Source organism: Topomyia yanbarensis, chromosome 2 (genome assembly GCF_030247195.1).
Source record: "Topomyia yanbarensis strain Yona2022 chromosome 2, ASM3024719v1, whole genome shotgun sequence".
NCBI lineage: Eukaryota > Metazoa > Arthropoda > Insecta > Diptera > Culicidae > Topomyia > Topomyia yanbarensis.
The window spans coordinates 74,553,838-74,577,823 of NC_080671.1; the positions used below are offsets into that span (position 1 = coordinate 74,553,838).

Here is a 23,986-nt window from a genome sequence, read left to right on the forward strand (position 1 = left end):
AAACAAAGATGAACAAGTTTTGTGAGGTATATTAAATTTTGGGGCAAAAAAGTTTAAAACTGACACATTCAACTTTGTCACTTACCTGTATTTAATTTCCGGATGGTCGACTCGCATGTGATTCTTGAGTTCCAAAATATCGACGAGTTCTTTCTTGCAAAGTCGGCATTTTTTCAAGGAAACGATAGGCTTTTTGCGTTTTCTCGCCGACATCACTTTGTGAGCGGTGGTTCTTCGGTGCTGAACCGATTCCTTGGAAGTGCTGAATGACATCTCGCAGATCGAGCAGTAGTAGTTGGCCAATCGATGGAGTTTCTGGCCATGGCTTAGGAGCAGCATCTTATTGTGGAAGGAAGCTTTGCAGATGTTGCAAGTGAAAGTGTTTTGAAAGGCACGCTTAGCTTTAAAGGCGTCTTCGGGAGTACCTTCGTTGCACAACTGGTGGTGTTTCTTGAGTTCTGCGTTATACCGGAACTCATCGCCGCAAAATTCGCACAGGATCGGCGTGATTTTTCGAATAATGATCGGAACGGAACGATTGATAACGGAAATAACTTCCTTGTGGTCCGATCCAAGCAAATGATCGGTCATGTGGTAGTTTTCAGTGCATTCGAACTTGCAGAAACTGCACCAGAACGTGCCACCTTCGCTGACTTGCTGTTCGTGACCGGCAGAGTTCCAATGAAACATAAACTGCTCTTCGGTGTTCGCATAGAATTTACAGGGTTGACATTGGAACGGGGACTGTAGGACTATTCGGTGAATGTTTTTCAAAATTATATCGAAACATTGCTCCGGATGGTTCAACATCCGACGGTAGTGATAGCGAGAGATCAAGTGTTTTCCAAGAAGATTCGTTGGAAGTCGTGTCTTGCAGATCTCACATTTGGTGTAATAGCATTTTCGTTTTCGTTTGCTTTTTCGCGGGGTAGATTTGCGGCTGTCTGAAGGGGTTGCGAACGTGGGTGTTGATGTCTTTTCCGGGCTCAGATTGCTGCTGAAGAAGTCATCGCTCAGATCTACGGAAGGTTTGGTAATTCGTTTGGACAGCTCATTAGGGTAAAGTGTTGGTTTTAGTGCTCTTTCCAGTTCTGATTCTTCTTGGGCCCGCTTTTGATGAAGGTTGGATTTAAGGTGTCTCTCGTAAACGAATCGTGAGGCAAGTTTCCGATTGCAAATGCTGCACCAGTAATTTTCGTCGTAGGTTTTTGATGGTAGAGTAGGCATCTTATATTCTAGCCGGGTTATTTTTGATCCGGGTACCCACTTTCCTTTGGTGTGACCCGGAGGCGGAGAGAAACTCTTATACTCTTCTTCTTCCTCATGCTCGGTTGATTTATCCAGCTGCCCTTCCTGGTCAGGCCAATGACGCCATTGTGATGAAATGGGGCGATTCTCCGGTTTCCATTTGCCCCCTGTGTGAGTCCTCGGTGGGGCATCAAAGTCATCATCTTCTTCACTTTCATCTTCCGATGGTTCTGGGGACTCGTGTTCGAAGAACGAGAACATGGATTCTACTTTTTTGTTGCCGCTAATTTCGCTGACAGCCTTCATAAGTTTTTCCGATGCATGGTGAGGCGCGATCCAGTCGTCTTCGTGATCGTGCTCATGATCGGGATCAGTATTCGACATTGAAGTCGTCGGTTTTCTAACCTTCGCTCGAATAGGTGCATTCAGCTTGGTAGCAGACGAATGAATATTGGTTTTCTTTGAACTGCTCTGTAATTCAAGGGACGAGAAAAATAAATCCGCCCCCAATTCATAATCATAGTTAACATCATTCTTGTAGTCAGTTTTGCTATCCGGTCTCTGTACCGGATCGCTGTGGTGCGTTTCCAAGTCATAGTTGAAGCTATAGTTCGGTAGCTTCTTGTGGTGTTCCGGATCTTTAATTCCCTCACCAAAATCGAATGATGTATAGCCTTGTTCGGTACCAATCCGAGGGCTGGGTCCACTGGTAATCGTCACTGTTGCCGGCTTTGGTTGGACACAGCTTACCTTCCTATGTTTGATGTAATTTTCCAACCCGACCACTGTGCGGCCGCATTTGTTGCAGAGGTGGGTATCGTCCAGCTCGACCTCCTCGTGGAACATGACGCTGCAGTGGAGACTTGTCGCTGGAGGTCTGGAATGAGTAAATCAAACTTTTGGTCTTTGCTGCAGACTGAGTAGAGAGTCAGTATGTAGTCCGGTAATTATGGTCGGCGAGAATAGAGTGTGTAGTTTTCAAGGTGATAAAGAACTTTCTGATAAATATATCATGCAAAAACATTTATTGCCTTACTTTGTAGCCTCGGTCCGGATGCAAGGTTGCTGTTGCCAGCATGGACCGAAATGATAATATATTAGTTTCAGAAGGAAAACATGACGATGATGATGTTCATACTCTTCATCGAGTCGGGATGAAGTGGCCTAGGCATGGCCTCGAGAGAAAGTATGTGTATACATGGGAGACCTGTGTGTATAGGAAAGACGGAACAGCATGAAGGAAATTCTAGATACACTTTTCGAATTGAATCCGTTTGCCGGGATCACTCTCGAATGGCATGCACGGGGGGACCACATGACTAGAAGCGACTTGTACAACAACGTCGTTCCCCAAATGTGAGTACCAGCACCAGGAAGCAGCATCATAGAAGCATATCTGTGTACTAGAAGCTTCGCACACTGCCATACACACATATCAGACGATACCGGGCTTTTGAATATATATGATCCCTTAGGAGGATGATTATACTGCCATCTAGAGCTTGTTACGGTCATAAAACTGAAATCCTTATTTTGATGAATGGCCAAAGTTGTTGTCTAATTGTTGGAATAAATTCTATTTGATATATCACATGGTTATTACACAAATTTATGTACACACATTTCTACATCAGTGGGCCCCGAAAACGAAAACATCCACTCGGTTGCTCACTCTATCTCTCTATCTTTGCTTCGAGACTGGGTATACGGTCTAATTTTCTCCGACACTAGAAGTTTTATGCTTTGAGTGGAAGAAGGGAACCATCTCTCATAGCCGAATGACAGGACCTTGCCGACTGTTTTGCTTCCCGCGTGGGTACGAGTTTAGTTAGAATGGAACACAGTGGGGATGTGTTTACCTGGGCATTTGCAAGTAAATATGCCTAATTAGAGCTCATGACGAATGCTACTAGAATGCGTGTCTGTGTACAGGGAGGGGTAATATGCTTGCGTGAGAACATTCTTCAATTCGATTGAACGGTTGCCACAATGATTAATAACATATTAAGGTTTTTTAGTTGTTTCCAATATTTTGGAAATATATGATTTTAAGCATAATAAGGACTATTAGAAAATAGCGGAACTTAAGTTGTGGTAACACGATTGATTAACTTAATTAAATAAAAAATTTGCACTCACAAAGTCTCTCGTGAATTTAATCATAACTCTAAGATCGTATCAAGTACACTTTTTAAAACGAGTGCAATATTTTGGATCAGGAAGTGAAAATTAGCCAATCTTCACGAAAAAGTTTGCTGCTGGGTTAATTTAAAATTTGAGCCTTTTAAATTTAGTAAACACAATTTGTGACACAAGTTTGAAACAGAAAAATATTTATTAATATTGTTTGTAGCATTAACTATCGATCTAATCACTATTTCTGACAATGACCACAGGTTTACATAGTTGCGCTGTGATCCCCCCCCCTAAACTTGCAATAAACTATTCGCGCGAGAACGGTAAAGCGTGCAGCAATGATGTCTTCAGGAATGCTTTCTGACGATCCAAGACCTTATTATTGACCCTTGACGTGAGAATTCTTCAGAATCGCCGAAGTTATTATTATTTATGTACATTTGCGCCACGTGGTGACAGAGTTCCGATTTAACAAATCGCGGTCTACACCACATATGTATTATTATAAACTTATCGGAAGCATCGAATATTCTAGGTAGTCAGGATCACTTGATTGAAAAAGTTTATAATATCTAACACATATAAACTACCACATACATGGCAACAGTGTGCCGAATAAAAATGACTTCTATCAACACAGCCATATCCTTTTGAATAATTTTGCTGAAAACACGAACTATGTAGGCCGTTCGGAAACAAGGTAAAACGAGGTAAAATGCACAACTTCGCATAAACACTAGCGTGACATAGTGGCATAGTTCCGATCTAACCTGTTCACCTGCTGGACCTTTAGAACAACTTTGTTGAAGTGCGGATAAGCAGAATCTCCCTGGAGGTGATGCTAAACTTTTCGAGGTGTTACTATATTCAGTAAGGGTGTTTCAATACTTTTTGAATCGATTGCAAACTTTTAACGGGTAGTGTACAATCGAGCTGAATATACTGTACAATATTCACCAGACATTTTGGTATGATGAAGTGATATTTATTTATGCTCTCACTTCCAATTTCATCTCGTATAGATCAGAATTCAAAAAGCGGATCGCTTGCGAACAACATACTAACAAAAAATACCTTCCCGTGCCGTTCCGCTATATTGTACGGGTGACATACAGGCATACACGTATGGAGAAGTGGGATCCGTCTCCAAAGACATTCGGAAAAACTTTTTCTCTGGCATTCTTAACGGTGTTCGGGTGATGCGAATGCGGCTGAGCCAACCTATACTGTCTCATTTGACTTTCAAGTGCAGATCATCTGAAGGTATTAACTACCTACACAGAACCCAATGCGCATACCCTGGGAAGACGCCCTCGTGCCAGTGCTGTAACAGGACGGTACACTATGGTAAGCCATGCGCCAAAACTACTAAAGAAAATTCTATACATACTACATACTACATACTACAACCAACAACCATCAAACAGCTGCTGATACACCACAGACAAGCGGCCAAAAATAAAGGCCAAACAATATTCCACGATATCCCCAAGTCAGTGGTCAACATACCATGGGATCAAATAATCATAAAGGAAGACGGTTATACCAGTCACTCGAAAACACAAGAATCGCCAAATATGTAACAGCGAAAATCAAAGCTCATTTCAAATAAAAATTGCTATTTTCACGAAAAACTCCTCCATTTTATGAGTAAAAAACTCTCTTACACGAAAAATTATCTTGACAACTCAAGCTAGGGGTTAAGTATTTTCTACCTAGAATTTGTATGCAAAGTTTGAAATAAATCGGTTAAGTAGTTTTTGAATGGCAGTTAACACCGCAAATCGTGTTTTTTCAGAGACGCTCAAAAAAGCTTCGTCACAGAGTCGCTTGTCAAATTTGTTGCATGGAAAAATTACAGAATGTTATTGAAATGATACATTATGATGTACAAAAGTTTTGATCAATTCATTTTACCCAAATTTAAAAAAAAAAGATCACGAAAAAATTGTTTTCTTTTTTATGTTGAAACCCTTTCCCTTTTGGAAAAAAGTTATAAAAACCCAAACGTCTCAGGGAACGGGTTTGGGCTGCCATCACCCGATCCGCTTAAAAACCACTGCTTTTGCCCAGAACCTGATTCCTTCCCGGCACTACCTTACAGCATTACTTCGGGGAGGGGTTTTTATGTGCATAGCACCCACTCTAATTCAACTACTTAGTAGTTAGTTCCTTCAGTAGGATTGCAGCCCCACTCTCCGACCCACCACCAGTTCTCCAGCATCCAGACAGACTGGCAATTTATGTATGGCAGCCGGAAGCTGGTTGTGAGTCGAGACTTAGTGCACCTCCTCTACGAAGACAAGCTGGGCGGCAAAGTTCAGATTGTCTAATTCACTGAGCCCTTGGGCTTCCTTATACCATTCAGCAACACGACTCGGCTCCCCTGTGCCAGTTTGCACCGCAACCCCTTCTCCCCGCCATTTACTCGTTGAGTTTCAGACTTTTTCGCGAACTACTCGGTCTAGTCTCCGACGGTGGACCTAGCCTACTCCGACGGAGAATTCCCCGGCGAGAGAAGTTCTCCCGAAACCGAACCAACCAGCCAGGTGTTGAGATCAGTTCGGCGATTCCGATTCCGACGACCCGCAACTGGTGGTGTCTAGTCGGGGTCTACTCAGTCTAGTCCCCCACGATGGATCTAGCCTACTCCAACGGAGAATTCCCCGGCGAGAGAGGCTCTAGTAGCTTCTAGTTCACTGGCACCCCAGCGACCCTCTGCTAGTTATTCGACGCGGTCTACTCGGTCTAATCCCCGGCGGTGGATCTAGCCTACTCACGAGTTACCCAGTAAGGGTGTCGAGGTCGGTCCGGCGATTCCGGTGAAGCTGGACGTCCGGTTCACTGGCGCCCGACGACCCAAACCCGGTGCTATGTCGCGTACTACTCAACCACGGCCCGGCGGTTGACCTAGTCTACACCGTTGGAGAGTTCCCCGGCGGCGGAATTTCTCTCGAAACTCGATTTGTGGCTTCTTGTTGGTACCTTCGCCACTTCCTCTGCAGCTTGGAGAGTATACTCGTAACCACCTTGTTGGCTGCGTCCCAGGTATGCTCGTCGTGGCACATCTTTTAAATGATATTGTCCACTGTCGCACCAGGCATATCCCTTCAAACTTCTGCAAACCTAGGGCATTCAAATACCACATGTTCCGGTGTCTCTTGCACGTCCACACATTCCGGACAAAGGGGTGACGAGGTATGTTCAAACCGATGCAGGTACTTTCGGAAGCATCCGTGCCCGGACAAAAACTGCGTCAAATGGAAGTTCACCTCTCCATGCTTCCTATGCACCCAAGTCGGCACATTTGGGACGAGTCGGTGGGTTCACCTACCTTTCTCCGCGTTGTCCCACTCTTGCTGCCATTTAGCCAAAGAGGCCGCTCGGACCAGTCTCCTTGCATTACGTGCATTTCTCATCTGGTAGCATTACACGTCCTCAGTCAGAGTGCTGCAGATGGGGATCATCCCGACGATAACGCATACTGCCCCCGACGACATTGTTCTGTAAGCACTCGCGACTCGTACGGCCATCAGCCGGAATGTCCTGTTCAGTTTTTCACGGTTCCGCTTGGTTTTCAGTGCGGCACCCCAGGGAGGAATCCCATATCGGAGTATCGATGACGGAACAGTAGATAGCAGACGTCTCGTGCTGCTTCTTGGGCCGCCGACGTTTGGCATGATTCTCGCTTCGTTACCTTCGCCGACTTTTCGCAGGCGTAGTGGACGTGGTTGTAGAAGCTCAACCTGTCGTCGATTATCACTCCCAATTGCTTCAGTGCCTGCTTCGATGCAATCACGTGCCCTCCGACGTCGACCTGCATCCCCTGAATCGCTTTGCAGTTGCTTAACAACAACATGTCCGTCTTGTGGTGAGCTATCTGTAACTTGACCCCGTTCATCCAGTTTTCGATCGCGTCTATTATCTCCGTCACCGACACCTCCACTTCTTCAAGTGTCTCACCCATCACCGCTAGTGACACGTTCCCCGCGAAACCCACGATTTCCACTTTCTTCTGCATGCGTGCGTGTGTGTATAATATATATATATATATATATATATATATATATATATATATATATATATATATATATATATATATATATATATATATATATATATATATATATATATATATATATATATATATATATATATATATATATATATATATATATATATATATATATATATATATATATATATATATATATATATATATATATATATATATATATATATATATATATATATATATATATATATATATATATATATATATATATATATATATATATATATATATATATATATATATATATATATATATAATATATAGACTGCCCAGAAAAATAATGAATTTTTGAAAACTCAATCGGCCCACCCCTGAGTCGATTCCTAGTCCCACCAGGAGTAATCGTTCCAAATTTGAAGCAAATCGGACAAGTCTAGCTACCGGACCAACGTGCTTGAAGTTTGTATGGGATTTTTCGACAATTTACATGGAGAAAACCCTCTTGCTCACATTTTCGCCGCTAGGTCGCACTGTATACATCAGATTATCACCAAAAGTGAAACTTAAGAAGATAATTTTATTATCTACAACTTTGTTAAAGACTGCAAAGCGATCCGACTCCAATAGGAAAAGTTATTAAACTTTTAACGAAGTGATGTCTGAGTCAGTTTTGCATGGGGCCTAGCAGTGCATGGTAGTGTATCAGTACTAGGTTCTAACAAACTAAATATTTTTGTGGATTAATGGTTAGATTTAGCTGAATAGTATGTTCGGAAGAACTGCAGTACATAATACGAGTTATGTTTTGGTTAGAAAATTTTAGTTCAATCTGTGACCGCATAGATGGCGCCAACACTAACTTTTCAACGGAGAGAGATAGAATATCAAGATGTTCGGAAGAATTACTGCAATATTCTTGTTCTACAACTTTGTAGAAGACACCTAATTTCTATCTCTCTTCGTTGAAAAGTTAGTGTTGGCGCCATCTATGCGGTTAGATGTGGAACTACAATTTTCTAACCAAAACATAACTCGTATTATGTACTACAATTCTTCCGAACATACTATTCAGCTAAATCTAACCATTATTCCATAAAAATGTTTAGTTTGTTAGAACCTAGTACTGATACACTACCATGCACTGCTAGGCCCCATGCAAAACTGACTTAGACATCACTTCGTTAAAAATTTAATAACTTTTCCTATTGGAGTCGGATCGCTTTGCAGTCTTCAACAAAGTTGTAGATAATAAAATTATCTTCTTAAGTTTCACTTTTGTTGATAATCTGATGTATACAGTGCCACCTAGCGGCGAAAATTTTAGCAAGTGGGTTTTCTCCATGTAAATTGTCGAAAAATCCCATACAAACTTCAAGCACGTTGGTCCGGTAGCTAAACTTGTTTGATTTGGCTCAAATTTGGAGCAGACACTCCTGGTGGGCCTAGGAATCGACTCAGGGGTGGGCCGATGGGGGTCATTTTTTTTCTGTCACTCTAGTGTATATGTGTGTGTATGTGGAAAAAAATGTTACCTCTGATTCTCAGAGCTGGCTAGACCGATTTGCACAAAATTAGTCTCAAATGAAAGGTTGTACCTTCCCATTGATTTTTTTTATTGATTTAACTTCCTTTTCCGGAGCTACGGGTTGAAGAGTGCGGCCACACAGCAAATTCCCATATCAACTGAACTGAAAAATGCTCAAAGGGGGGAGTAAAGGAAAATTTCAAAATCGAATTTGCATTTTTGATGCCAAATGTTTTTAAAATGCATGAAACGCCGAGATTTGATGTAACCTCGATTTTGGCGAAAATTGACTTTTTGGACTTTGCACATTTTTGTCTTTCTCATATAGAAAGGTTATGCAATCACTCTAAAAATCGTCAACTTAATCCCAGAGGGCAGGTAGGGTTATAAATTAATGTGCCGCGTGAGTCAGTAGCTCTTCTGTCAAACAAGTAACATCGTGGCTATATCGTCTCGTACGACAGATTTGAGCACTACGCTTCTATGAATGACGTCATCCTCGACTATTTAACAGTTATGTGTCCAACAAAAAAAAACACCTTTAACAGGCCAACGAGGGTACCCGGGTACCCACAAATTGAAATGCTCATAACTATGGCTTCCTTTAACCGATTTGGACACTTTTAGATATTTTGGATTCAGGAACTCGTCCACCTTTTGATTCTGTACAATAGAACCGGAATAATGGATCTGGTTTTTGGAAATCCAGATATTCCGGAGTAATGTTCCAGTACTAGGATATGATTTGTAAATTTTAACAATGTACTAGCAATATGAGTATCAAAACTTTTCAAATTGTCGCGGAAGTCTGTTCTTTATTGTTATGGGACCCTATGGCAATTTGAAAAATGGAATTGGAATGGAATGGCCACTCACGGCCCCACGGGAACCTGCTCCGGAATGTCCGTTCCGAGGTCAAATCACCAAATGGTTCCAAAACCACGAGATACAGCCTACTGATGCAATTCCAAGAATTTTGATACCCATATTGCTAGTATTCCATTGAAGTTCGCAAATAGTACCCCAGCACTGGAGCCTGCTTCCGGAAACCTGGATTCCCGGGAACCGAATGAAGTAACCCGATTCATTTTTATCAAGTCCAAAAGTGGATGAGTTCCTGAATCCAAAACGGCCAAAAGTATCGAAATCGGTTGGATGCTACGTAGTAAAAAAATTTAGGAGCCCCTCCTCACTCCCACCCTTACTATATCAACAATATTATTAACCCAAAAGCTTGACTTAGTCAAGTTCTAAGATGTCACAAAGTTTCAATTTCCAGCTATGGATAAAACATAGGAATTTAATTAAACTTAAACTTAAACTTAAAAAGGTACCCGGGTACCGCGTCGGACACACAACGGTTAAGGAATATTATTCCTCGGTCTAGTTCATTCTTCCGTCGAACGTCGGGCCGTAAAGAACAGCAGTAGCAGCCAGGCATGTTAAGACAATGCGCTGCGATGAGTTCTACATTTGATCACTGCTACCACTGGGGGTGGAGACGACGACAGGTCTAGGTTCTTGATGTCTCCTTTCCTTGGCTACGATTGGCTGTATTGATTTTACTGATGAAGTCATCCTCGGATACATAGCTTTCAGCATTGCTCGGGCGAGCTCATTCTCTGGTCGAATGTCGGAGCGGAGACGATAGCAGTAGCTGACAGATATATTTAAATTATGCAATGCGCTGTGTACTGCTTTGCACACCTCAACTGTAGAGTTACGGCCAAGGATGCAAAAAGCCTACCTTTTCTGCGACTGTAATTTTTCTGCCTACATTCTCATTTCTCTTTTGACGCTACTGTCGTTCACTATTGCAGGACGCCCAGCGCTGTACGGCAGTCTGTAAGCAAAGCAGTAACATGACAAAGAAATACTGCCCCCAGTACAGCCACCAGAAGCGAGCGGTACAGCTTCTCTTTCCTTATTTTATACTTTTTAATATTTTTAATCTATTCAATATTTTCAATCACAAACGACGGCAATAAATGCGGTTCGTTTACGCCATGACCGACATCATCACTTTCGTGTGCGGGCCTCTCCCTTTGACTACGCAGCGAAAAGTGTACAAAGCGAGAGAACAAACTTTACTACGCCACACGCTCACCGAGCAGTCGGAGTACGGCAGCAAAACAAAAATGTATTCTACTGCTGTACGGGAAAATATACTCGGTTTGGCTACCGTTCTGGCAAGAGCTGTAGTGATGCGTCGCTGTAGCGGGCTCTACGGCTTGTGCAAATGTAAATATACCGAAAAAATGTAGTTTACCAGTACCTTTGGCATCCCTGGTTACGGCACTCAGTGTCAGTGCTTGTTGAGAGCATGCCGTTGCGATGAATATAGTACCGCGTTGCTTTTTGCGGCCCTAGTTTTTAAACTCGGACAAAAAACAAACCAACAGTTCTTAAATTTGGAAAACCGATTGTTTTGAGCTTCGTGGAACGCCTTGAAGCTCGGTTTGTTTACACCGGCACACTCTCTTGCTCATTTCGGTGCGTGTCGGAAAGATTTGATTTATTTAGGTACTCGTTCCGCATAAAAGATTAAAATCTCGGCTAACTGATTTGTACGTATCGAAAGTGTTTAGCCCTAGTTAGCTCGACCCACATCGTAACCCTATCCATTGGGGCCGTACACAAATGACGTTGATTTTTTTCGGCGAATTTGGACCCCTCCTTCCCCCTCGTAGCATTATGTGATAATATTCCCCTCTTCACACATCGTCATAAATTTGCTATACCCATCTACCTACCTAAAGTGCTGCGTCATTTATGCATGGCCCCATGGCACCGTACTGGCTTTCGCCAGGCTTATAGAGGTTTTCCGACTTTAATTGTGGAATATGCCCGGATTCCGGGACTTCCGGAATCGTCGACAGTGGACAATATATTCAAAGAATGTTTAATTGACAATAATTGATCTAAACCTGCGAATCGAAATAATTTGGTGATCATTTCAATAGTTTTTCGCCTCTGAGGGATTACGATCGTAGCGGTTTATATGGGAAATTCCAGTGTGATTTTACTAACCGCTCTGTAACTCCAGACCTAAAAGCCAGAGCCGCATTAAATTCAATAGCAGTCATTGGGATTACTGTATCTTTCATTTGAAATCAAGTTTGTAAAAATCGGTCAAGAAATCGCTGGGAAATAGGTACGACATTAGCTTAGGAACTTGGCGAGTTTCCCGGGGGAGTCATGAGCCGTCATAGGTGGCCAATGTGATTGAAGCTACTTCGATTAATCATTAGTGATCTAGACCCATAAATTAAAGTAACTTTGCCCATATTTTAGGTTGTTTTACATCTTTGGACATCATGGTTATACCACTTTATATGGGAATTCGAACTGAATCGAATGGTATATGACACTCGGCCCTCCAGGCCTCGGTTAGGAATTCGATTTTTACAGTGATGGCTATGCAGCCTTTCTTAATATGAGAAAGGCAAAGAGAAATAACACTCAACGTATGTGATTGATCAGATGTTAGCTATTGACGAGGAGAATCCAAAACATAAAACCTATTTTAATCCACCTAGCGGTGCAATTGTGCCTTTCTCAATCATGAATCACGAGAAAGTGTGCGTTGTTTATATTCATTAAAAGCTTTTAGATGCATATATTGCATTTTATTATTATACATCACATGACAACTATATACACAAAATTAAATCATTATTCGAGTTCTAAAAATTTGAAAAAGAAAAAAACAGCCACGGTAATATTGAACTGAAAAAAGGTGCGAAATCGGCAAAGTCCAAAAAGTCGATTTTCATAAAAAAAATTTCGAGATAACATAAAATCTCGGCGTTTCATGCATTTTAAAGATGTTTGGCATCAAAAATACGAATTCGATTTCTGAAATTTCATGGGGTCCCCCTTTCGAAAAAAAATTTTGAGTTCCGGCTTACATGGGAATTTCATGTGACCGGACGGTTTAGTCTATATTTCCGGACCCATATAAGCGATCCGTACGAAATTTTATAGACATCTGTGGGGATATTATAGCTATCATTTGGGACTAAGTTTGTGAAAATCGGCCCAATTATTTCCGGGAAATTGATGTGAGTTCGTCAATTTTGAAAGATGGCCACTTTTCTTGGGCACTTCCTGAACCATCTATGGTGGTCAATGTAGTCAACGAAAGTTTGGTTGGCCGTCGGTGACCTAGAACAGCAAATTTAAGTTGTTTGAGAGACATTTTAGCGAAATTTTTACCTTTTTTGCTTTCATCGGAGTATCGGTTTGAATCGCAATTTGCTATGTGATCGCACGCCACAATCTGTAACTCCGGAACCAGAAGTCGGATCGGGATGAAATTAAATAGCCATTTACGGGGACGCAATACCTTTCATTTAAGACCAAGTTTAGTTGAATCGGTCTAGCCATCTCCGAGAAACCGATGTGACTGTTATTCTGAATTTAGATACTTCCGCCGGGGCTTCCGGAACCGATGATGGTGGCCAATGTGGCCAAATAGACTTTGAATGGATGTTAGTGACCTAATACTACAAATCGAAGCAGTTGTGGTCATATTTTGGAAAAATTATCACCTTTATACATTCATTGCAGAATTTATTAAAATCGACATTTTCTGCGTGTTCGTACTCATCACCCTGTAATTCCGGAACCGGAAGTCTATCGGATCTATTAGAAATTCAAAGCCAGCCTATGGGAACGTTGCACCTTTCATTTGAGACTAAGTTTGTCAAAATCGGTTCAGCCATCTCTGAGAAAAATGAGTGACATTTTTGGTCACATACACACACAGACGCACATACACACACATACATACATACACACATACATACACACACATACACAGACATTTGCCTAACTCGACGAACTGAATCGAATGGTATATGTCACTCGGCCCTCCGGGCCTCCGTTAAAAAGTCAGTTTTCAGAGCAATTGCAATACCTTTCTATTGAGAAAGGCAAAAATATAACTTTACATGCGAACGGTTATGTGTACCTTGATACATAAGATCCGAAGTAAACCCCATTATGACTCTCCTAGGCGAATCATTTTGTCACTTTAGCGCGTTAGACACAAAAGTTCAGATTTAGTCTGGTCCTCATCAACAACCGTACACACAAGTTGTTTGTCAATTGGATTTATACAATAAACACGTTTCTTCATAACAAGAAATCACACTATTTGTAAGATAAAATTTTAATTCTTTTTTTTGCGCAAATGAATCTCTCCAGTACGCATTCTAGTGATTATTCCACCCATTTTTATAACAAGAACATCATTTGATGTTGTCACATACAAACAAGTATTTCAAGTTATGCAAAATGATTTTTTTCGCCCTGGCCACTTTGTTGGAAGGTATCATCTCCAAGTATCTCATATAGGTCGAACTGGATAGTGATGACTTCTGTAAGCCTATTCGTCATTTGGACCTTCAGTGTTCCGTTTCCTTTCCTTTCCTTTCCTTTCAGACAGCGCGCATTAAATACAAGTAACTGCTTTGTTGTTTGCTTTACGTTGGCTCGGGCAGAAACAGAAAACATAGCAAGTATCGTAACCAACGTCTTTTGTTGTTGAAAATAGACTTTAAGCGATATTGTTGTTTTCGACGCCTACTTTGTGACTATAAGGCGTAATCATAAGTGGGTTTTCTCCTGAATATAGATTCAGCTCCTTAACGGTTTTACAAACATAAAAATAACCTTTATTAATTCTCGAATGAATTAGATACTGTTTTATTTGTTGCGTATAGACTTGGTAGTGGTGGAAGTTCGCGCTTACCGTGGACGACTCGGATATTTGTTGTTAGATGATTATCCATTCTTTTATGGTTCCTAAACTTTTCAATTATGAAACTCCCAATATTGAACGGTTAAAATTATCAAAAAATAGCTTTTGTTTACATTTTTATGCAGCAGGGTTGTGAGAATTGGAATATGTGAAAATAACGTCAATATGAAGGTGTACAGAAAATCCATCTCTTTATGCATAAGTTGGAAAAATTATCCAGGTATTCTATGTACAAACCTAACGTTCTACTAACATATACGCCCTTCATTTTTTTCTATTTCATCAATTTAATTTTTAAAAATTGGTTGCCAACTCCAAGTGTATATAAACTTAAAACTAATCCTTTTGTTCTGGTAGCGTCTAAACGATTTCAAAGAAAAATAATTCCAATGATATTTGTGGATAATCTAACTTGTGTCGCTATTTTGGTTTTCACAGGTAAAAGCTGATCGGTAATAGAAGTAAATTTTTGTCACCTCCAAACACTCAATCCCCAATGTGATTGCTGAAAATCGGTAGATCTGGTAAGATTTTTAAGATCATTATCGACGTGTTTGAATGTTACTGACTCTGACGATTATTACTTATCAGCCGTATTGTTCCAGATAAACCGCATCATCAACAATCGTTCCATTATCCTTAGTGCAATTCCTCCTGGACTCCACACGCCCATCATTCTTACACAAACCTTCCGAAGTGCCGGCTAATTGCCTGCATCATTGCTCTCGTTGAGCCTGTTATTACACATCAGCCCATTCATCGTCTGCACCGAATTCTTCCATGAACTCTAGAAATTACCCTCTCCAAGCCAGGATGGTTCAGCCTAAGTGGAGAGTGATGAATCTCGCGGGAACGAAAATTATTCATTATTTCGAAATGTGCTATCGTCAATTTGTCATCGCCTTGTCTTGCGTGTCGGTGCTAACAATACCTTTGTTGCGGCTGCTGCAAAACATCCCGGCAGCGAATAAAGTATTTTCCTTTCCATGTTGTAAAACATATGGCCACCAAGAGACGCAACGACGATTCCATCTAGCCAATTTCAGAGGATCCCCACTTCCCCGAGCAAGCATGTGAGGGCACATACACACGCACCACGTTATCCTGTGAGCTACCAAACGCAGTTCGCCACTTCTATTTGGAAACGTGCCGAGAAGTGCCAATCTGCAGTACAACAACCTATTCTACTCAAGTCTCTACTCAACGTTCACGGACGGATCCCTGCACCACATGGCTGGTGAAGTTATGATGATGATTGCTGTGAGGAAATAGGCATTCTCCGGTGTGTTAACTTAAATCTACTGTAAAATAGCGAAAATTGCTAACAATCTCCCGATGTAAGTATATTCGCAACAATTCCCCCTCTGTTCTAAACATAAGCCACTCCAGCGAAAGAGGCTGAGCTCTGCAGCACTTCTATTTGTACTGGCTGCCTGGAGGACAAACTTCATACATTTGCGAGAATGATATCGAATTTGCGTTTTGCTACCGAGCGATCATGCCACACACCGTACCATGTCATGCGAGATGCGGAAAAGCGTAGTTGTACCTACTGTATACAAACATAAACAACAGCGCCTACCAGAGCCGGTCGTCAGGTACCTAACCTACAGAGAGTCAGAGCGGCCTCAGCAGCATCATCGTCACCATTCACGCACGCAACCGAATCTCTTCTTGCGGTTTCACTTGGATGGCGCGTTCTGAGTTTGGTGACTTGGTAACCAGTCAGTTTCGTTCCCATCGCATCGCATCGCAGCGAACAAGGTCCTGCCATGGGGGGAGCGGCGGAACCAACAGGATGTAGGTACCATTTATCTTTAGGCTAAACACACGTGAAACGAAACGCGTTAATATGGGAATGTTGTATGGAGCTCTTTGCTTCTAGCAGTCGGTAGCGGTGGCACAATTTTCAAGGCTCGTTGGAGTGCCCTCCTCACACAAGACTGCCGAAAAGGCGAACACGCGTATTGTAAATATGAAATGTACGGCTTCCGTGTGTTAGCCGAGGAGAATTAGGGTGAGCATGAGGTTTTTTTTGTGTCGGTGCAAATGTCAATCCGCACTATCTGGGGTTATTTGTCATAATGAAATCAACATATTCTCGAAGTCATGTGCATGTTAGTTATGGATGAATGGATTTTCCTCTAAACTAAACCATCGAAGAATTTCAAAACAACCAGTTTGAAAGTTTATTGATCTACTGATTTTGTATTTACACTATTGGAAATTGAACACAAAAAATAAAAAGTTGGTGAAATTATTTAAAATCCACACATGAGACTTTAGCTTGCTCCGGACAAAGTCATGGGGTTGAAGTTTCTAGGCCAAGAATTTCTTGCTCCCACGTCGTAAGTGAAAACAGAAAACAGGAGCCCATAAGTCAAGGTACCGACTAGGCCGATATTTGAATAACGGGAGGGTCCAAAACACCTGTCGCCTTTTCTGTGTCAAGCAAATCTCTGAGTCATAAAAATCACGCTACAAAGAAGCATGTATAAAGTTGTATAAATAACTTTAAGAGTAGTTCTGTATCCTTCAAATTCTCAGTTCCCCTAAAGTGAAGTGATCATAAATATACCGTATATGAGTTTGTTATCGTTTCCAACGTGTGTTTTAGTCAAAATATTACCCATATAAACTGCATGTTCGCTACATATATTTCAGCGCGTCCAGAGGAGATTGGAGAATGGGAGACGAATTGTCATCATTGCAAATTCTATGTACATTTTAGAGTATTCCATTATTATGATATTAATGAAAACGAATGAGCTGACAAATTAAGTTGGTTGGTGCAGAACCAGACTACCATTGCCCGAGTACTTTCATTTTCCTTTAAACAACTCATCCTGACCTCAGTAGCCCTTCAATCAATACATCTTTCTATCGGTAGTCACTAATAGTAACGAAAACAAGGAGCGAACTGTATGCTTCATCTTATCCCCTTGAAACTAATTCGCTCTATGGTTGTCTAAACCAGTGGTTTTCAACCTTTTTCGTTACATGTACCCCATTCCGAATATTGATCCTTATCATGTACCCCTTTGGTGAAAATTGCTAACCATTCTGTCAGCAAGAAAAAAAAATATTTTCAATTGAATGAACGCCATAGTATTCCCATTTGAACTCTGTTCCTGTACTTTCTCAGGCAGCAGTTTTATTCTTTACTCACTGAACCAATATGTAAAAGTTTCCTACAGGAATGTTAAAATAACAAGTTAAAATTTACCACGTATAAATCACCCCCTACATTAGTGTAATTTACCCCTGGGGGTGAATTCACCCCCGGTTGAAATCCACTGGTCTAAACGTTTATAAGAATTTGGCTAGACTTTCTCGTCGTTTCAATATTTCTCTATGGTGAATTCGGGCAGTCACCAAGTCTCCAGGTCGCCGGGCACCCAGAGACTTCAAACATCCTAAATCGCGCGCGCTTGTCAGAATATCTTATCGAACCACTATATTACTAACAAATATCCTGCTCCCGTGATACTTCTGGAGTGCGTAGTAGTATATACGGCCTCCAGCAAAAGCAGGTATCGGACTAACATTCCTTCCCTTTCCTTCCGTGATCTACGTTCGGGCATGACCGGCGCCGGTATTGATCAACAAACACTTTGGGATTACCAGGAGTTGCACATTGAAACATGTTTTGCTACTCCCAAGCATAATTATCTACTGATTCCCTGTGCAATTTCAGCTAGTCCAGATCAATTACGGAGTAGCAGCCAGGGGTGGTCGTACAAGCTCAAGCTCAAGCAAGCAAAACCAGACTACCATTGGCCGTTTGACCCGTAGCAAAATATTTTTGGAAGTTTTTTTGCACGTTTTTCGCAATTAACGCGGTGTTTGCAAAAATATTTTAAGTCCTTTTGAATGTAAAAGACTTCAGCTGAACTATCAGAGATATTTTTGCGAGATTTTGGGTGGTTTGAGCGTAAAATGAATTTTTGACAGCTTCTTGAAGGGCATAACTCAAGCGTTTTTTGCATAATTTTACCATAGGAACTACATTGGGTTATTTTCGTTTTTCGAAGAAACGGTTGATTTTATGCATTGCATTACTTCATCAAAATTATCCATGTGATTAAATTGTATCATAAAATTTTTAGAAATAAGTTACTAATTGGCTTAGTTATTTTTTTTTATTCATTTTTTTTATTTGATAGGCACAAATGCGTTAGCTTGGCGGTGCCAAATTCTTTTGTTTTTACATTTTGGATATTTTAAAACTAGGAGGTTACAATGTTGAAATATTTTTGTTCAAAAGAGAAAAATTTTACAGCTATCTTAAGACTAGAAATAAGATTCTATATACAAGAGAGGGGGCAAAAGAATTTTTTTATGAAAAATTTTAAAACAAGGAATTCAATAGTAATAGTTTTTTAGGAAATATTTACAGTTATCTTAAAACTAACAATATAGTTTGGAACACAAAAGGGGGAACATATATTTATGAGAAAATTCACAGGTGTTTTAAAACTAGGGATACAATTCTATTTACAAGATGGGGGACAATAGTTTTAACAAAGAGGTAAAATTACAACTATCTTAAAACTAGGAATACAGAACACAAATTTGAACTTTTTTAACGGAGACTTATGCTTGGTCAAGATATTCAGAGGGGGGCTGTAGAAGCAGTTGTATCAAGGACAGGGGAGAGAAAGCGTAGGTGGTGACCGGGAGAGAAGAGCAAAACTTGCAACTTTCGGGCAAACGGGAGATCAGCGAAACATATTAGCGCCTCAGTCTAGTAGGTCGGATTGGCAGATGGTATTCTTCGGACCCGCGGGGAATCCTTCAAAAGTCATCGGACCTCGAGTCGCTCTCGCTTCAGTTTCCGTAGTGGTAAGTGCGACGGCGGTTACATAGTTGCAGTCTGGAGCTGATCGGTCCCACAAGGCAGGAGAAAACTTCTAAAACGAGAAATAAAAAGAGAGGGGCGAAATTGGGATATTTATCGTTTTTATGAAAGTATAAATAAGGGGCATATAGGGGAAATCACGATTTGCCAGCATATCTCGGACTGGGACATTGGGTGGTCTACCTCGGGCCCGAAGGGAATCCTTTAACTGAGACCTGGCGTCCAAGTACCCGGTGTATACCCAGACAACGTGCTCGATGTCGTGATAGCCCTCGTCACAAGCGCACAGACTACTCTCGGCAAGCCCAATACGCCGCAAATGCGCATCCAAGGTGTAGTGGTTGGACATAAGTCGGGCCATTACACGAATAAAATCCCGACCCACATCCATCCCCCTGAACCAAGGCTTCGTTGATACCTTCGGGATAATGGAATGTAGCCATCGTCCAAGTTCACCATTGCTCCACGAGGTTTGCCAACTGTTGAGTGTCCTCTGACGACAAATACTAAAAAATTCGTTGAAGCAGATTGGTCTTTCGTATATGTCATCATTTAATGCGCCCACCTTTGCTAATGAGTCGGTCTTTTCATTGCCCGGGATAGAGCAATGAGAGGGGACCCAAACAAAGGTAATTTGATAAGATTTTTCAGATAACGTACACAAGGACTCCCGTATCTTCCCCAGGAAATATGGGAATTGCTTTTTGGGCTTCGTCGCACGAAGAGCCTCGATAGAGCTGAGGCTGTCCGAAATGATGAAGTAGTGATCTGTGGGCAGAGTGTCGATGATCCCAAGGGTGTACTGACGGTTTAGTTATTGTTTGGATAACTGTTTGTCATGAACTTTTATTGATTTCGAATTTCTAATGCGATAACAACAACGACGCCCGTGAATGCCCGCGATCACCTATACTCATTCGACAGCTTTTCATTTTCTCTTCAAAATAAACTTATGTTAGTTTTGCGAAAACTTGCGATAAGCAGTCAAAATTTAAAAAAATGAATGGAGACGCATGGTTATTACTGGTATTAAATTTGAATAATCACTTTATAGCTAAAATGATGACACGAATACATGCACAACTTTCAAATAGCATTAAGAGCACTATGGTTTTAGGGTAAACAGGTCAAATACGCTCCCCTTAAGCAAAAATAGCTATATTTCACCATTCGACACTATGATCTCCGCATCAACCACTGTAATTTATTGATATAATAGTTAGAAATTAGTACCCGTTTCATTTTTTTTTTATTAAAAACATCATGATACAAGTATTATTAAACATTTTTCAAAGATGAAGATGTGGGCATACCATCCTCAAAGAGGATGGTACGCCCCACAGCAATCGGTGAGTATGCCCCACAACAATGGGTGGGACGTTTTAGCCAGTGATGAGCTGCTGTGAATGCATGAATAATTCTACACGCACACATTGTTTTACGCTAGTAGTAACTATAATATTCTAGTAAGCTACTTGAAATAGTTCTATCAAATCCGACTGTTTCTAATTGGTTGTAATACTATTGGAAAAAGTGGGGGCTTACATCAGAATAGCTCTTTTGAAACTTTTGTGTATATTGTTGTTTTGCAACATATTCAAAATACCAAACTAACTTAGCTCTTCGATTTCATGAAACGATACTGTTATCAGTTATTTTTACTTTTTAGATAATTCAGGAAACCTGGGAATTTTCCACAGTCAATAAGATTATTTTGACTCAAGCGCAATTTTTTAAAAGGTGTTCTTCGTATTTTTCCATCAACAACAATTAGTTTTTTTCGAAAGACCCATAACATTTCCTGTAACTTTCCCATTAACATCAAGGCGATATTGCAAACCATTTGAAAGCTACGTGAAAACAACCAAAATATTCAACTATACAGGGTCTTTGGTTCATAGTTAAGAACCTCTCGAGGGATGATTGACTGTCTTATTTGGAGAAAAAATCGTATCACACATAGCATCAAATCTCAACCGTTACTAAATTATTGAACTTTTTGTGTTAAAAACTTAGTTGTCTTAAAATAGCTCTAACTTAAAAAGTATACTTTGTATTTCAAACCTTTTAGATTCATTGAATAGGCGAGAAAATTTTCCATTGAATGATGTCCTCACATGTTTCAGTTAATTAGGTTAAGTAACCTTTTCACAGTAATTTATTTAAAATTTTACAATTTTGATCGATTTTTCGTTCATTTTGCGAAAATCTTAATAGTTAACATCACCATTTTAATAATTCAGATTGTTAGTCTTGAAGAGCTGCATAATTTGTTCTTTGTCATGATACACTTATCTTTTCTTGTTTTCATGTGTTTGCGTTATTGAACTTTGATATTTTTATCTCATTTTCACTATTACTAGCTCTTATTGAAAAAGTGTGGCACTTATTGTGCCTTTTCTTATTTTTATTCGAAAGCCAGTAAAATTTTGCAGAGAAAGATGTATTAATACCTTTCAGTTAAGTGCATTTAGCATTATTTTAGAATTAAATTAGTTTAAAGTTTATGTTATTTTTAGCATTTTCGTTAATTTACTTAAAAAAGTAAATAATAAACTCCAACATTATTATCATCGAAATAATGCATCTCAGTAAGTTCTACAATTCTTTCTTTGACTCCATTCAATTATCTCTTTTAATTTCGAAGCAAAATCAGTTTTATCACCTCGCTTCATATGCAAAATCAACGATTTCGAACCGACTACATTCCTTGTCATGCTTTGTTAACTATTGAATTGCAGCGAAATGAAAAGCGATAGGGATAAAGTGTCAAACAACAAGTTATAGAGAATGTTAAGGGACACCAAATGAACAATAGTAATGATAAATTTAGTTGAATAATAATTAGAATGATTACAAAACTCTCCAAAAACGTTAATTTTTAGATATTTTACTAGTAAAAGTCATGCAGTACAATTAACTAAAGGATATTTGTACATACATCGAAAGGAAATTTTCTCAGCTTTCCATTGAAGCCATGGAAATAACGATATAAAGCATATTTTTAGACTCGAGTCTGTTAAACACTTTCAAGTCGATTACAGGAAATGTTTAGTAATGAAATTACAAAGAAACGAGAAAAGATAGGAATATGATGTTGAAAAACAAATTATGAACCGCTCCAAAACGCAACTTTTGGATAATAGATATTGCTATAATCATAATTCATTATTTTGAGAAAATTTACAAAAACCTCATCAAAAACGCCAACTTTTAACCACTTTACAACTTAAAGGTAAATAAAACTAATTAACTGAAAGATATTAGAACACATTTCAATAGTAAATTTTCTCACCTTTCCAATGGAACTAAAAGATTTAAAATACGAAGTATACTTTTCGAGTTAGAGGTATTTTAAGATAAATAAGTTTTTTACACAAAAAGTTCAATAACTCTGTAACGGTTGAGATTTGATAGTATGTGTAGAACGATTTTTTCTCCAAATATGACAGTCAATCATCCCTCGAGAGGTTCTTAATCATGCACCAAACACCCTGTATAGTTTAATCAACAGATCCCATGGTTGAATAATATTTTGATTGTTTTATATAGCTTTCAAACGGTTTACAATATCGCTTTGATGTCAATGGAAAAGTTACAGGAAATATTATGGGCCTTACGAAAAACTAATTGTTGTTGATGGAGAAACACGAATAACTTCTGAAACGGTCGAAAAAAAAACTCAATTATTGTGCTGTTAAAACAAAATTTAAAATATCTCGAGAACTACTACATTTCAGAAAATTTTTGTTATGAGCATTTTGATTTAAAATGGCGTTTAGAATCATATTCAAAAATTAAATTCTACTTTTGACTGCAAATAGTATGAATTATAAAAAATTGTCAAAAGTTGTTGTTAGGAAAACTTTTTTACTGAAAGTTTCTCCATGATATAAGTACACTGAAAAACTTATTTTATGTCTTTAAATCGATAAACATTATATTTTTGACAATTTATGATGGGGTAACGTGAATAATTTATAAAAAGGACATGATTACACGAATTAATTGTTCTTTTTCTAGCAAGATTCCAAATATCCCGAAAAATATCGCATTTTGGAAGATATTTGTTAAATACATTTTTATTTAAAATGATACTTAGAATTATATTCTGCAATAAAATTGCAATTTTGAATGGCAATTAGTATGAAATTTAAAAACATGTAAAAAGTTTTTTTTTTTAAAAATTTTTTGCTTATAATTTCTCTGTCATGTAATTTCAAAATATTTCATTTCTCTTTAAGTTTTTGCTGAAAAAATATAAAAATTAGAAAAAATGGGTTTTTTGCAATTCAAATTTTTATGATAAATTTTTGTTTTTTGTGAAAAATGACACATTTTTTTCAGCGCATATTTTTTCGTGCGGAAGTATTCATTCCCTGTAACTCGTTTTCAGATAGTTTTACTGTTTAAAATAATGCAACCGAACAAAAA

The 23,986-nt window shown here is 39.5% G+C and overlaps 1 protein-coding gene across 1 annotated transcript in view; it reads right to left on the minus strand.

The window, feature by feature from the left end:
* Positions 1–23,986, minus strand: part of LOC131679530 (zinc finger protein 335-like) — a 118,763-nt gene that overhangs the window by 9,091 nt on the left and 85,686 nt on the right. Inside the window, exon 2 of the mRNA XM_058960270.1 lies at positions 86–2,125. Coding sequence (XP_058816253.1) covers positions 86–2,094 — 2,009 coding nt within the window. The 5' untranslated portion in view covers positions 2,095–2,125. The remainder of the gene's footprint in view (positions 1–85; positions 2,126–23,986) is intronic.